General features: G+C 39.9%; 1 protein-coding gene across 2 annotated transcripts in view; it reads right to left on the minus strand.

The window, feature by feature from the left end:
- The window catches only part of CD47 (CD47 molecule), a 58,088-nt gene extending 41,952 nt beyond the window's left edge, over window positions 1–16,136 (minus strand). For both annotated transcript variants that reach the window (XM_061193047.1, XM_061193048.1), the window contains exons 1-2: window positions 15,936–16,136; window positions 3,173–3,520 (exon numbers count right to left, since the gene is read on the minus strand). In XM_061193047.1, coding sequence (XP_061049030.1) covers window positions 3,173–3,520; window positions 15,936–15,981 — 394 coding nt within the window. In that variant the 5' untranslated portion in view covers window positions 15,982–16,136. The remainder of the gene's footprint in view (window positions 1–3,172; window positions 3,521–15,935) is intronic.
- Window positions 16,137–16,532: the final 396 nt, after the last annotated feature.

A 16,532-nucleotide genomic window follows, 5' to 3' on the forward strand; every position in this document is an offset into this window, starting at 1 on the left:
CTGTTAAGTAAGCAAGATATTTTGAACAAGACTGTGATGGAAATGGTATTGCCATCTTACAGATAAAAAACAGAGGGCCAGACAGGTTGAGTTTTTTATCCAAATTTTCTTAAACTAGAAAATGGTAATGTATAGAAAAAGCTTTCTGAATTCAAGTCCTGTGCTCCGTCCATGGTACTATACTACACGTAGGCACCAGAGGTATATAAAATCTCATAGAGAGGTATACATATCTCATAGGTAGTATTTCTAAAATACTGTGCTCCAAAAAAAGGGCACAAAGAATGGCCACCCTTAATTCACATTCTACTAAGTGGAATTCTCTATTACGCAATTTCTATTCCTCACTTATGCCTATATTTGCGAAAAAGTACCACATTGTAAAAATGGTTTCTATTGCCTAAATCCCCGAAGTCCACATGATGGGTAAGTCTGATTATCACAATACATTTGTATTCCACTATAAGAGTCCTGCTCCAATTAACTTTTTGTGCAGAGAGAAGGTTTTTTGTTTTTTGTTTTCCCAGTAAAAAATGGGTACAAAATAATGACATGACAACAGTAGATGCTGGCAAGGATGTGAAGAAACTAGATCACTCATATGTTGCTGATGGGAATGTAAAATGGTACAACCACTCTGGAAAACAGTTTGGCAGTTTCCTTCACTTTCTTATACAGCAGAAACTAACACACCATTGTAAAGCAATTATATTCCAATAAAGATGTTAAAACAAACAACTAAGCATACACTTGCATACAGCTGAGTAATCGTACTTCTGGGCATTTATTCAGAGGAATGAAGATTATGTGCACCTAAAAACCTCTATATGGTAGTGCACAGCAACTCCATTTGTAACAGCCAAAAACTGGAAACACCCAAAATGTCCTATGATAGGTGAACAGTTAAACAAGCTGTGATATACCCATACCATGGGATACTACTCAGCCAAAAAAGAGAGAGAAAGAGAACAAACTATTGATACAGGCAACAACTTGGATAGATCTCAAGGGTACTGTGCTGAGTGTAAAAAGCCAGTCTCAAAAGATTACGTACTATATGATTCCATTTACATTACACTGTTGAAATGACCAAAGTATAGACATGGAGAACAAATTAGTGCTTGGCAGGTTAGCATGAGGGACAGCTTTGTGCAAATGAAATAGTTTTATATGCTGATTGTGGTGGTAGTTACATAAATATACATATCATAAAATGACAAAGAATATACATACATTGTACCATTGTCAACTTCCAAGTTTTGATATTTTAGTATCGTTATATAAGAGGTAACCAACCATTGGGGTAACTGAGTGAAGAGTACCCAGCACCCCCAGCACCCCTCTGTTCTATCGGTGCAACTTCCTATGAATCTATAAGTATTTGAACAAATAAAAATGAATGCAAAGCCAACTGTCTGAGACCTCTGGTAGAATTTTCTACATTCTCTACAGTGAAACAGTACCTCCTCATTTGAATGGTCCCAGAGTAAACACAGTCCATATTTTTATAGGGTACTTCGAAAACAAAGAAAGATGAAACAATCACACACAAAATTATAAACTTTCTCTTCATCTCAGATGTTGGTATTCCTTTCTCATCCATCTTCATTCCATCTTCTGGCATTTCAAGTCTCATATCTTGAGTTTACCGCTCAGCGACCTACACTACACTCAAAAATTACTGGTCCCTATGCCTTGTTTCTTCATTCCAATGAAGCTGTACATTCCTTCAGAAATTTCAACTAGATATTAGGTTATCCAATTCCAGATTAGACCCCTGATGAAAGGTATACTTTAAAATAAAGGAAAAAAGCTCTTCAGCCCAAATTAATACCAAATTAATAAAAGTTACAGTGTAAGAGAGATTTCTGAGCAGAAAAGCCTTCCAGATTCTGCTAGCCTACTCTAAGCCATCTCCTGCCCTCCCTCTCACAACACCCGAGGCCAGCTTCAGCAACCTGATACCTTCCTTCATAAAACAAACACCCCAAGAACACAATTTACATCTGCAAAGCACTTTGGTTCACAAAGCACTTGTACACAAGGGATCTCATCTGGTGCTCATTAGACTGTAGAATACATAAAAGCAAGTATCTATTTTCATCCCTATTTTAGAGATGAGGTAACTTGACTTGGCAAAGTAACTTCTCCATACCATAAAGGTGAACAGTTACGTTGCAGAATAGGGGATAAAACTCAGATCTGTTGATTCCTAATCCTAAGCAATGTCAAAATATTCTGTCAACCTAAGCACCCCATTCCCAATGTGGTAACAGACATTTAGTAACAGTAAATGCGAGAAGAACAGAGGCAAATAGCGGATCCAATTGAACTGATCTGATCCCACTGAAAGCAGAGGTTCTTAAAGTATGGTCTAATCCTGAGATCGGTAATATGTCTAGTGATTCTAAACAGAGCTTTCAAAATAGGAGGTTGAAATGTACTTCTATGTGGTTGAAGAACTCAGCTGGCACAGCAAAGAATAGAAAGAAAGGAGACTTTAAATTTACTTCAGGTAACTTTACTGCTTTATGCAACTCACCAACTCAAGATTGCGAAGAAAGGGCAGAATCATGGTGCTATAATTTAAATAATTATAAATAAATTAATTAAATTGGATCCCTAGCTCTCCCACATCTTGGCCAAGGGAAAAAATAACAAAGCAAGGCTAAGCACAGGAAACCTCAAGGAATCATCTATGATAACCTGATTTTAAATATTCTGTTCCTCCTCCTAATCTGTTCTTTCCAGAGGAAGCACGGCTGGGACTTGTCAACCCTTGATCAAAGTGTAAGGTTAAAAAAAAGGCAAAATAATTGGAAAAAGCCTTGAAAATTAATCACATGAAAGAAAGTACTTTTGATGGCAGCAAACAGAAATGCAGAGTAGATGACCCCCGGACTGCTCACCGCAATAAAACAGTCCTCAGACAAAAAGTTTGAGAACCACACAATGTACAAATTAACAAACAACAAAGGAGATTTACTGTGAAAAGCAGAAGAGCATATAAGATAAAACTCATGATCTTAAAGCTGCTAAACATTCCATCAACATTTATTATTAACAGTCTGCTTTTTGATTCAAATGAGTCGGTGGCCCCATTTTACCCCCCTTTCTAACAGGATCATGTTGCTTCAGGAGAAATAAAAGGGAAACTTTATAGAAGTCTTACCAACACGATATTTTAGTTCTACGATGGTTTCGCCTTCTCTGCTTAATTCTGTTACTTCACAAGTGTAGTTTCCTAAGACGGCATCAAGTTTATCCATCGTCAAAGAGGCAATGCCATTTAGTAATTCTGATGGTGAGATTTTTGCACTAGCAAAGTTATCGCTGGGCTTGGACTTTTGCTGACCTCCATCAAAGATGAAAATGTCTTTTCCTTTAAATTTCCACCTGACATACAATTCAGCAATGCTCTTCGCCTCCACGTTATTAACAAAACATGGGATGACAACAGTTTGATTGCAAACGGTGTATTCTACAGATTTGGTTGTATTAAATATTAGCTGAGCTGAACCTGGAAAAGAGAAATAAAATTGTTTCATTTCATTACAGAATTCTATACTATGAGATTTTACATATGTTACAAATCCTTAAGATAAAGAGAAATGCTTCTATTGTTCACTTAAGCAAGCAAGCAGCTATAGAGAAGATGGGCAAGGTTAAAAAAAGAAACAAATTATTTTAATATTAACATGCACAGCTGATAGACAACACTGTACACCTCTTCCTTATTCATTCCCAGTAAAACAAAATATACATTCTCACACATCTTGGGAATAAATTCAGCAACTGTGTTAGAACATGCAGGTGTAGTATCTGGCTTTGGAAGCTTTGACGTAATCATTACTGTCTTCTGATATATGTAGAAAAATACTATCCTTACTATGAGAAAATTTTAAACAGAAAATAAAACCAAATATTATATTCAGTCTTAACTTCTATACACTCCTCCAGATAGAACTTGCTAAACTGATATGAAGTTTATCTCTATCCCTATGTTACACTTCCGAAAAAGGTGTCAGGCTCTAACTGTACTTAAATATAAAAAGTAAATCACATGAATCACATCACATCTTTCCACTAGGATGGAAAGTCTTAGAATGCTAAGGAGAAAAAAACATTCTCTATGGTTATTTTCCCATTGCAAAATACAGACAGCAACAGACATTTTTTATGCGAGTATTATAAAAGATTATACACAATTGAATGGTATTTTCCCACTCCCACATTTCACTGAAACTAAGGAACAACTTCCAAACGTATATCACAGGTATCTCTTCCTTCTAGAAATCATAAACCACCCAAAATAAAGCTAAGACGCAAGTTGAAACCAAGAGCAGATACTGCTAATAAGTAGCATATATTCCATCAACTCTTTTCAACAGGATAAACTACTGGTTGTTGCCTTATAAAAGAGGGATTGAGAAATGCATCATCTTTCATCTAAAATGTGCAAAAATGTGGAGAAATTGTAGTTGTCTTCCATATTCTTCAGCCATTTATCAACTCTTTCATCTAAGTAGTTCCTTGGTGTTTCTCTCAAAAAAAGCACTAACAAATATAAATAAAACCTCAAGTTTAATCATTCATCTTTAAGATTGTTTTCCTTCATCAGGGCATAGGATGTTATTACTCTAGGAACATAATTACTATTCAATAAATGCCCACTGAATTGAATGCTAGGATGCAGAGTGGAATATGAACTGAACAATGTTCAAGAAGCCTGAGAACAAATCCCATCTCTGTCATTTTTCAGTATGCGCCCTTAAGCAATTCACTTAACTTCTCTATGCCTTGGTTTACTCTCTGTTAGTAAGAGGATCAAAAACGAACACTGGGCTGCTTCACAGAATTGTGGTCAGCATCACAGGAGAAAATATATTGGCAAGCACTCTCTAAACAATACTGTGCTATAAATATGTAGGGTGATACTATAAAAACTAAGCACTATACAGCATTTTAATGTAATGCTCCAGACCTTCTCTGACTGGCAGGTCTAAATTGTTACATTTCTGGGAATCTGCAGTCTGAATCAATCCTGTGGGCATCCATAGCTCACCTCTCCCTAGTTCTTTATATTTTTAGCCACCCAAATATCAGGAAGCCCCAGGCAAAACCTGGACTTCCAACTGCATTCTTCAAAACCTTGGAGTTGTAAATTATTTCCCCTGAGAAATAAGCATTAGGGGGAGACTATAGTGTACAAGGAGAGAAGAAAGTGGCTATGATGTTGGAATTAGAAAGGAAGGAAAGTGTCAGAAAATATGGTCAACGATTTTGAAATGGACAAAAAGATTACTGGGAGTCCTTTCAACGGAGTGCTGGGCATTGTCTGACAGATCCTTTTCGAATATCTGATTCTATAGGGCCTGTGCCTTTTGCTAAGACTGGGCTGCTTTTACAATTTTGTAAGTTGTAGAAAACTGATGGTAATGCGAATGATTCATATCCATAGAGATACAAATAAGCTTTGTTCTGCCATTGATTTCCACCTGGTGGGAGAGAGGAATTTAAACAATTACATTTTAGGGACTTCCCTGGTGGTCCAGTGCTTAAGGCTCAGTGCTTCCACTGCAGGGGGCACGGGTTTGATCCCTGGTTGGGGAACTAAGATCCTGCATGCCTTGCAGCGTGGCCAAAAAAAAAAAAAAAAAAAAAAAAAATTACATTTTATTGCGCTGAGGACACTGACCAATTTTGCATTTACTCACAAATTCATTTCACCATTCCTGATTTCCCATATGTACATGTGTCTATTCTTCCAATTCTCTTTTAAAACCAAGATGGTTGTACCGTCTTGCTGGTTTGCTTATTAATGTGAAATAAAAACTCTGACACATGTTCATTTTATGTTTGTTTGAGTCAAGATTTTACCTTCTAAAAATTATCGTTTAATTAAAGAGATACAAGTGAAGAGCTAAGTTATCCCAGCGATCTTTTTTAGAAGTGGTAAGATCGCTTCTAAGTAAGTAAGACGCAGTCAGCAAGCACTCCACGATTTCATAACTTATGTTTAGAAAATAAATTTTCTAAAGAGTACAGAAAGCACTGATTATACTGTGCTATTTGTTGTAATATTAATGCAAACATTTTTATAGCTGAAGCAATTTAAGCAGAATAAATGCTGTCAATAAACTTCAAAGTGAAATTGACCTGGATAAACTATAATTTGAATAATCCTTGCACTAATAATTAATAAATAAAGATAGTCCAAAAATGTTGCTCCATCAGCTGTTAACTACAACTTCATCCTCTATAAACATTTGTTAAAAAGCTATTAAGTAGTAAAATTATGTGATTTGGTTTTTCTCTATTTTGCCTACTGCCTTCTGATGAAACAGCAAAGTGAAGAAATGATCTAAAATATACAGAGCAAATAAAGGATCATATAGATAATTATCATGAATAAGTAAGTTCTGAATAATCAAGAAATGCCTACAGCAGTCTAAATCAGAGAGAAATTGATAAGTATAACCATCAGCCATGCCAGTTACAGATAAATTAACAAATGAAATGAGAAAACTAACTTATATCAAATGCCAAAAATATTGGACCTTACAACCTCTGTGACTACAGACCACCAACTCAAACCACCTCATACCACAGTCCTCAAAACAGCTGCTATACACTTGCAGAAAAGGCTTAATACATGATACTCACAGTACACAGGCCTAGGTCAGAAATGCTAACATGCAACAAATGTTTATTGAGAATTACCTGATCTGAAACACTGTGACAGCATGTGGGGATACAATAATGGAAAAAAATGTAGGAATTATCTTTAAGAAGCTTAGAATTCTCACTTGGGGGACTGATACATACTTTTTATAACCCAAGGTCATAAGGGCTGTCCTTCCTGTATGAAGTGCTATGGATGGGCAGGAAAGTAATCAGTCTTACGGATTTCAAAGAAAATGTTTGTTGGGTCTTCCCTGGTGGCACAGTGGTTAACAATCTGCCTGCCAATGCAGGGGACACGGGTTCGAGCCCTGGTCGGGGAGGATCCCACATGCAGCGGAGCAACTAAGCCCGTGCGCCACAACTACTGAGCCTGCGCTCTAGGGCCCTTGAGCCACAACTACTGAGCCCGCGTGCCACAACTACTGAAGCCCACGTGCCTAGAACCCGTGCTCCGCAACAAGAGAAGCCACCACAATGAGAAGCCCGCGCACTGCAACAAAAAGTAGCCCCCGCTCACCGCAACTAGAGAAAGCCCACGCACAGCAGCGAAGACCCAACGCAGCCAAAAATAAGATAAAATAAATCAATTTATTAAAAAAAAAAGAAAATGTTTGTTGCTACTAAGAGAACAACAGAAGATTGCCATGGACCCTGACCATTTAGGCCTTCAATCTTTTATCGTTTCACATGTTCCACATAAAAGTTCTCTCGTTTGTAACAACTCTGAAATCACTCTCCTTTTGCAAGAGCTTATCTTATACTCTCCGAAGGAGCCCTCTCTTCCTATTTCAAGTTGAGTCCTCCAGATAAGAAACCAGAAGCTTCCAATACTTCCACCTATAAATTTTCCTGCTACCCCAACTATCCACACCTCTCTTCCTCTCACTTCCTCCTCTTCAGAAATGAACCCTGTCACCTGCGAGCTAGTTTACATTTCTGCCCCACACTCATCAATCTCCTCGAGGACTTTCCCTCGTTGACTATTATCCTCCGACATCCCTCAAGTTCATTTACAATAGGTTTAAAAAAACTTTTTTAAATGCTTGAATATTAGCCAACTGAAAAAAAAAATCCCTTGTACTGGTCTCTGTTTCCTAGCATCCTAGAAAGATAATCTACATGCATTTCTTCACCTCTTACTCACTTTTTAAATCTCTGCCACCTGGCCTGCACCTTGCCTTTTTTCACTACAACAGCTCTTGCCAAAGTCACCAATCATCCCCTGTGAAAACGGAATGCACATGGTTCACTCTTTATCTTGACTTCTCTACAGTTCTTGAGCCAGTGGGCAGCTAGCTCCTTTCTTGCTCTTGTCTCTTGGCTTCTATGTCTCTGGATTTCCTCCTAGAGCCTTCTCCATCTCGTTGCAGCATTTTTTCTTTATTGAAATCTATTCCTTGACTCACAATAAATATTAGGTTCCTAAGGACTTCCTATCCAACACTGCCTCCCCACCCCTCCCCGTCCCAGTATTCTCCCTTACTCCAGGTTTTAACTACCCACACATTTTATTTAACTAGGCCTCACCTTTCTCCTTAACTGCAGACCTTGGAAAGCCAACTGGCTGCTATGTGTTTCCACTTGGATGCACTACAGTTACTTCAGAGTCAACATGTCCAAAAATCTACTTACCCTCTGCCTACCTTCATTCCAAATCCTCACTTCCCTAAAGTATTTTCTATTATCTACCAGTCAACCAGACCTGGACCTACGAATCATGCTGGATTCTGCCCTCCCCTTAGCCATGGAGAGTTCTTGTTAGGCTCAGCCTATTTAACAGTTCCTAAATCCAATGTCTGTTGTATGAATTAATTAGACATTCATCATTTCTGCCTTGAACTATTGCCATACCCTCCTAACTAGCTCCCTGCCTTCAGCCTCAATGTTTCCCCATCCCAGCCATGTATTTTCCACAGTTCCCAAAATAACTGTTCCAAATGCAAATATACACTCTTTTGCCTAATATACTTTAACAGCACCCGCCGCCCCCTGACTTTCAGGCTAAATTCTAAGGGTATTAGCATGGAATACAAACTAGGTCCTTCAAGATCCTGTCCAGCTCCACATCCTGTACGCCTTCATTTCCAAACTAAGCTCCAATCATAATGACCTTCTTGCAATTCCATGGATATGCAAATGAACTCTCTTCTCCATGCCCTTCCCCCCACACACAAGCTGTTCCCCAGCCTAAGGAGGCCTGTACCTTTCACTGGGTGTTCAGGTAAGAGCACAAACTTTGGAATCAGACCTTGGATGGAGATTTAGCACTTCCTAAGTGTATAACCTTAGGCAAGTTACTTAATTTCTGTATCTCAGTTTCCTCATCTATAAAATGTGCATGGTGCTAGTGTACACCTCATAGAGATTTTGTTAAGATTTAATCAGATAAAGAACATAGAGTTCTTCTTTCAGTGCCTTTCACATACACAGCAAATGTTCCATAAATGGCAGCTATAGTTCACTAACTTTGGCTCTTCCTGAAAGCGCGGTTGAGACGTTCAATCCTGTCCCCTTCGTTGCTACTACTCAACTGTATTCATCCCTCCTTATTGCTCCCACTGCCCCCTCTTCAAGTGCTGTCACTGCATTTACTATCAAATCTTGTAACTACTGTTTTACTTTACTGATCTCTCCTTTAGGATCAAAAGATAGTAATGCAAGGACAATGTCTTCATTTGGTATCCTATGGATGTAACCCAGGGTCCAGCAAGTAGGACTTACTACATTTCTTCTGAATGTGAAAATTTAAAGTATGAATCCCAAGAAAGGAAAATCTAAACATCGTATCAGGGAAGAGTCACTCTTCTTCCATATTTCAAAAGAATCCTCCACTGTTTCTTACTTCTATAGACCTGATTACAGTATCGTGAAGCTACATATTTTAATGAAAAATCTAAATCAAGTCAGTTGCAGATTGGATGGAACAGTTCCTTTAAAATTACTTGTCGCGTCTAAGAACGCTCTTCCTACCAGGTGGTGTTTAAACTGGGTCTGGAAGGATAAGTAGGAATGTCATAGAAAAGGAAGAGCTTTCTAGGCAGAGTACATAATGAGTACAGAGGAATGAAGAAAGAGAATAAACGAAGGCTGATGATTATTCAGGTGAGCTCTAGGAAAGGGGGCTGGAAAAGATGGTTAAGAAGTATTGTAAAGGCTTCATTGAATGTCATTCTGAGGAGTTTGGAGTTGAAAACATAAGCAGTAGCAAACCACTCAGACTTACTTACATTTAAAAAAATAATACAGCAGTATGAAGGGTGAATTGCGGGCAGGAAAGGAGATGGGAAAGGAGATACATTAAGAGATCACTGCAGTAATCCAGGCAAATGACAACTGAAGAGAAGGCCAAAAATTACAGTAAAAAAACAAAAAAGTAAAATCGACGTAAGTCAGATGTGGGAGGTAAAGGAGAAGAAGAAAGAAGAACTGTAAAGTTGTTAACTAAAAAACAAACAACCCAATCCAAAAATGGGCAGAAGACCTAAACAGACATTTCTCCAAAGAAGATATACAGATTGCCAACAAACACATGAAAAGATGCTCAACATCACTAATCATTACAGAAATGCAAATCAAAACTACAATGAGGTATCACCTCACACCAGTCAGAATGGCCATCATCAAAAAATCTACAAACAATAAATGCTGGAGAGGGTGTGGAGAAAAGGGAACACTCTTGCACTGTTGGTGGGAATGTAAATTGATACAGCCACTATGGAGAACAGTGTGGAGGTTCCTTAAAAAACTAAAAAAACTACCATATGACCCAGCAATCCCACTACTGGGCATATACCCTGAGAAAACCATAATTCAAAAAGAGTCATGTACCAAAATGTTCATTGCAGCTGTATTTACAATAGCCAGGACATGGAAGCAGCCTAAGTGTCCACTGACAGATGAATGGATAAAGAAGATATGGCACATATATACAATGGAATATTACTCAGCCATAAAAAGAAACGAAATTGAGTTATTTGTAGTGAGGTGGATGGACCTAGAGTCTGTCATACAGAGTGAAGTAAGTCAGAAAGGGAAAAACAAATACTGTATGCTAACACATATATAGGGACTCTAAAAAAAAAAAAAAAATGGTTCTGAAGAACCTAGGGGCAGAACAGGAATAAAGACACAGACGTAGAGAATGGACTTGAGGACAAGGGGAGGGGGAAGGGTAAGCTGAGACGAAGTGAGAGAGTGGCATGGACATATATACACTACCAAATGTAAAATAGATAACTAGTGGGAAGCAGCCACATAGCACAGGGAGATCAGCTCTGTGCTTTGTGACCACCTAGAGGAGTGTGATAGGGAGGGTGGGAGGGAGACGCAAGAGGGAGGGGATATGGAGATATATGTATATGTATAGTTGATTCACTTTGTTATACAGCGGAAACTAACACACCACTGTAAAGCAATTATACTCCAACATAGTTGTTAAAAAAATTAAAAAATAAAATAAAATAAAAATAAAGTTGTTAGCTAAAATATCAATAGTATGCATAACTAGTTAGACTGTGGATTAACTATAGAGAAAAGAGATTTAAGAGATACAGGGGTGAATATTCTTTCAATATTTAATAAGCTGAGTATTAAAAGTACCTGTGGTGCAATGAAATGGAGATGTCCAGTAGATCCCAGGATATATCAATCTGGATTTAAGAAGAAAAGTCTGAGCTACAAAGACTTAGGAATTACCAAGAATGTAGGCGGTAATTGAAACTGTGAGCATAAACAAGATCACCCAGAGAGTCCTTGCAAAGCAAACAGAGCAGGTACCAGAGAATAAAGTGTTGGGGAATACCAATATTTATGGAGCAAATAGTTGAAGAGGAACAAACCAAGGATGTGAGAAAAAGAAGTGATAGAAGTAGGTGAGGCAGCAAAGAATGCCACTGCAGACACCAAGGAAGGGTCTTAATATGGACAAAACAGATGTCAAGCAGGATGAGTAAAAACAGCCTCTAGAGATTTAAAATTTCACCATTAGCTTCTTTACCTGCAGCAATGTCAGCAGACTAGGGACTCGGCAGTATAAGAAAGCAGAGAAAGAAGGCAGTAATGGAAAGAGCGTGGAGGCCGGGACAAGGCCAAGGTTTTTTTGGTTGTTCTTCTTGTTTGTTTTTAATATGGGGTGAAACTTGAGCATGTCTGCTAGCTAAGATGAAGGAATCAATGAAGAAGGAAAGATCTAAGATACAAGGCTTAAGGATTAAGGTGATTAGGCAGGTCTCCAAGATGGTGGAAGTGAAAGAGCTGTAGACAGGGGATCCTTTCCTTGGAAAGTGAATAGGAACACTTCTGACACTGGGTGAAGGAGGAGAATGAGAAGAACATTGCCTAAGATATTATAGACAAGTTTAGTAATGGTGGGCGGGAAGTTGAGAGAGTCCACACCACACATCACTATTTTTTGCAGTAGAGTAGGAAGTTAATTATTTGCTTGGAATGGATGTTCAGGATTGGGGTAAGAAGTCCCAGCAGTCACTAAGGTGAATGAAGCAAAGCTTGTTGAGTAAAGACACCTGCGAGAAATGAATCCTACTAATATTTGCCATCAGGCTTGGTCTCTGGTATGAAGAACTGGAGTCTCAAACTGAATTGGGTTAGAATTAGGGTCAAAAGGAGGATTTAGTCAGATCTCTCCTCAACAGAAACTAAAGTCTGGGGTAAAATGGAGATGTCCACACCTGTTTAGTTCTGACTCAAACTAATCTCCCACTGGGTTTTAAAGTGGCCTCATGAGAACAGAAATGGTCAACCTAGAATTATAAGGCCCAGGGCAGTTTAAAGTCAGTAACATCCAGAATTACAGCCTTATCAAGCACTTAAAATATATTAAGTACTACTGCGGTATAAAAACAAAAAATCCCTTCTCTTCATAAACTACACTTTAAGTTATTAAGAGGCATACAGTCCGAAATTTGTCTGTATGTCCAAGAGGGCCTTGCAAAATGCTTAGAGCATAATATGGGCTCATACTTGCTTGAAACAGGAAAAGCAATTTTGATAGACCCTGCACTTGCCAAATCCCTTGCCTTGCTTTTTAACCTATAAGTGTGACATGTATTCAAATATGCACTTATTCTCCTAATCTAAATCTTAAACCCTGGGATTGACCAGATTCTGAGTCTTATACAACTGCTCCATGGAGATGGAATAAAATATTCAGAGCAGGGTGTAACTTCTAATTCCTGCTGCAACTCCATGTAACCACAAAGAGGGAAAATTCAGGTTCTATTGTCTTAGTCTAGGTATATCAGAATCAAATTTCCTGGGTGCTCTACATTTTTTTTACTTTATTACTACAATGAGTTTAGCAAAATTGATGCTACACTACCATTCTTGTTCTTTTATCACAGAAGAAATATCAGCACTAGTACACAAAGTGAAAGTTGCTTTATCACAACCCAAGAGTGCATTACATTAGGCTGAGGCACAAGATATAAAAATATAGAAATTTTTCTCTTGTATAAGAAGGTATGACAGCAAAAACCTAAAAGATGGGTAAAATGGTTATATGAAAATTATGTCACAAAAAGAACATAAATGTATTAAAAAACAATGCCTATAGTAGCTAGAGTTGAATTAACATCAAGGAATGCAAACTTAGTTTTAATAATGCATTTTGGATTTAGAATGTTTATCAATTTTGGGAAAACCACCTATTTTTCATCTTTAGAACCTGGCCTTTCAAATCTCCATTAACAATTCAGTGGCAAAGATAAAACTTCTGCCAAAATACAGACGACAGCATGAGCAAATGTCCTAATGGTAGGCATTTAGTGTAATGCTTTAGCATACTGCCTCTAGACTGCTGGGCAGCCCCGGAAATAAGTACTTTTAAATAGGCATTTACTTCCTTAAAATGGCAAATTGTGGTTAAAAGTAATATATTCTTTAGGAGAAAAGAAAACATTTTTGTATAAGCAAGCCAAATGACTACTAGGCTTACACAATAAAAATGTTTTTTAAATCATGTGTACCTTTGATTTTAAAAACTCACTTTGAACAAAGAAAAATCATGCAACCACTGATAAGACAGTTCATATCTCTGTCCTTATTTGAGTAGCGTTTTATTTACCAGTTAGTGAATACCACTGAAACTGCTGATGTGCTTTTAAACAATGTATAATTGGACATATGGGGGAGGGGGGAGGAAAGGAGAATAGTAACTCATTCTACATCTTGTAAACCAATAATGGATGTTGTATTTTGCCTGTAATTAGAAGGAATGGGCATTTTAGACAACTTCCTTTACTACAAAGATCAATGGAAAGAAACTGTAGTGGTTACCAGGAAGGAGCCTTTGATTAACAATCATTTATAAATGAAACTGAAAGCAAATCAAACCTGAGTACAAATAAACGTACAAATCCATGACTTCCTTACTCATTATAGAATCTAAATTCAGTCTCCCAAATACTTTGGTTTATAACTACTTGTGTTCTGAGACTGTTAACATCTCTTCATACATGTTCTTTTAAAACTACATATTAAACACACATGCACAAAAATCCATTATATCCTATGACAAACACTATCCGTTCCTGTTTTACATTCAACACTTAACTCAAATGCATAATGCCTCTGGTTTTTTTCAGGTTATTATTAACTAAGTACAATGAAATACCATAAATTCTGAATTCTAAGACTCTGTAGGGACTTGAGCACACTACTATTGTACGTAAATGAGTGCTAATTATATGTGATCATACCTATTACTAAAAGAGGCCTAACCATTTCTATCCCCAAAAGTACCATTCTAGCGCTTCTTTCTAATCTACTTGAAAATAGGACCCCGTTTTAAAAACAGTACATGATTTACACTTTTTACGCTTCAAACTAGCTTTGAGACCAACGGTCTGAATTAGTAATATTTTATTACAAATTCATAATCGGGTTCAATATAAGGCTTTCTGATCATACAACAGGTTTCTGAAAGCAGTATTATTTGAGCTATAATGATAGTAATGGGCAATAAGCCGTGAAGGATGATAACAGAAAACACTACCTTACCTAATATCAACCCTTCAGATAACAGAGATTGATTATTAGCAGCTCCAACATCCCAGGCGGCTTCAGAGTGAGGAAAGAGCTAAGCTGGGACTTAAGGGCATTTTGGAAATAGCTTGAAGTCACAAGCCTTTATGAATGGCACAGTGAGGCTAATAACCCGTTTAAAATCTAATTAACTTAGCATTCTAGAATAAAATGTAACAACTGCTTGTTACTGTTACTCCAACTCGATTCTGAATTTTACAAAAAGTTCACAAGAGGCTCTATAGACGTGAAGTGTGACAGGCACTGCAGAGCCACGAAAATTCCCATTCCTTCCTCAGTTGTTATAGACGAAGCACACGTTTTAAAAAAGCGAAATGGATTCCAAAAGCTTGGGGGGCCAAAACGCCTTTGGCGTCGAAAGACACCAAATCCCACTCTGCCGCAAATATGCTTTGACTAGAGGTTACTGTCTTCATACTTCAAGCGAAATCTGGATTACTTTTAAAACGGTTCCCCTAAAAAAAGTAGGAAAACTTGAACGTGCAATTCGGACTGTATTAAAGTGGTTGATGGGGCGTGGGAGTAGCGAGAAAGAGTTTCCATCCAGGAAGCTTATATCTAGGGTATTAAAAAAAAAAAAAAAAAAAAAAAAAAGGAGCCAGAAGAATCTTCTGATTAAACGCTGGGTTGGAAATGAAACTTAACTGTGTCCTTTACGTCCCCTTAACTCCTATGTTCAGGTGGGAGGGCAAACAGGAGAAACCCCTTCTTTCAGACTTCGCCAAAATGCGCACTTGCATCGCATGAGGCTCGGGCCCTCCCACTCTCCCTCCTTCAACCCCAAATGCGTTTAAAGCACTGAGGAGAGAGAGGGTGCGAAAGAGGGGGGACCCTAACAGCTGCCAACCCCTCGCCTCTGATCGCGCCCTTTCTCTCTACAGCTAATTTTTGCGCGAGGTGCACGGTTTGGAGTCTTCCTCAGTGTGTGCATCTGGAGGTGGAAAACAGGGGAAGATGAGCCCCGCTCTCACCCAGGGGAAGAGGAAGAGGAGGGAAAGGAAGCAAAGAAGTGGGCGCAGATTACCCGCGGGGCCCTCCTACGTCCGCACCCCGGGCGTGCAGGGCCCGCGTGCCCCGCGCCCTGGCCACCCTCTCCAGGGAGCCGCCGGGCCAGAGGGGGCGCAGCCCACACACCCGCGGGGGCGCCGAGACACTAGCCGCAGAGCCAAGAGCGAGTGACCACTCACCGCAGCGCGCCGAGCCCAGCAGCAGCAACACCACCAGGGGCCACATCTCCGCCCCCGCCGCGGGGTCGCTGCCGCCGCAGGTGTCTGGAGCAGGCGCCGCCGCCGTTACAGAGAGGACCGACCGCCGCCTCCCGTCACAGTCAGAACCGGGTGCCCAGGCGGCTTGGCCGCGCGCAGGCGCGCTCCCGCCGCCGCACACCCGCTCCCCCTCCCGCGCGGGCCGCGCACGCGCGCTCGGCCTCGCCCCCTCCCCGCCGCGAGTGCTGTTGACGCGGCGCCCTGCCGACTCGCGGTTTCGAGTTCCCACTCCCGCCAGCTCCCGGGCGGTGGCGCGCGCCGGGCTTCCCGGTCACGCCCTGCCGCCCCAGTCCCCCGCGCCCCCGTCAGTGTCCCCGCCCCCCACTGGAGGCTGAGCGCGTATTCCCACGCTCACCGGGGCCTCATTGCCCCTGTCCCTGTCTGCCGTTCCCTTTTTGCCTCCCGCACCGCCGTGGGCCCCACTGCCCTCCCTCCACTCGTCCTCTCCTGCTTTCACTCCCATCCTCACGCTTCAGGAACTACCGCCCCCAGGCGCTGCTCAGCCGGACCGCGGAGCCC

Source organism: Eubalaena glacialis, chromosome 6 (genome assembly GCF_028564815.1).
Source record: "Eubalaena glacialis isolate mEubGla1 chromosome 6, mEubGla1.1.hap2.+ XY, whole genome shotgun sequence".
Classification (NCBI taxonomy): domain Eukaryota; kingdom Metazoa; phylum Chordata; class Mammalia; order Artiodactyla; family Balaenidae; genus Eubalaena; species Eubalaena glacialis.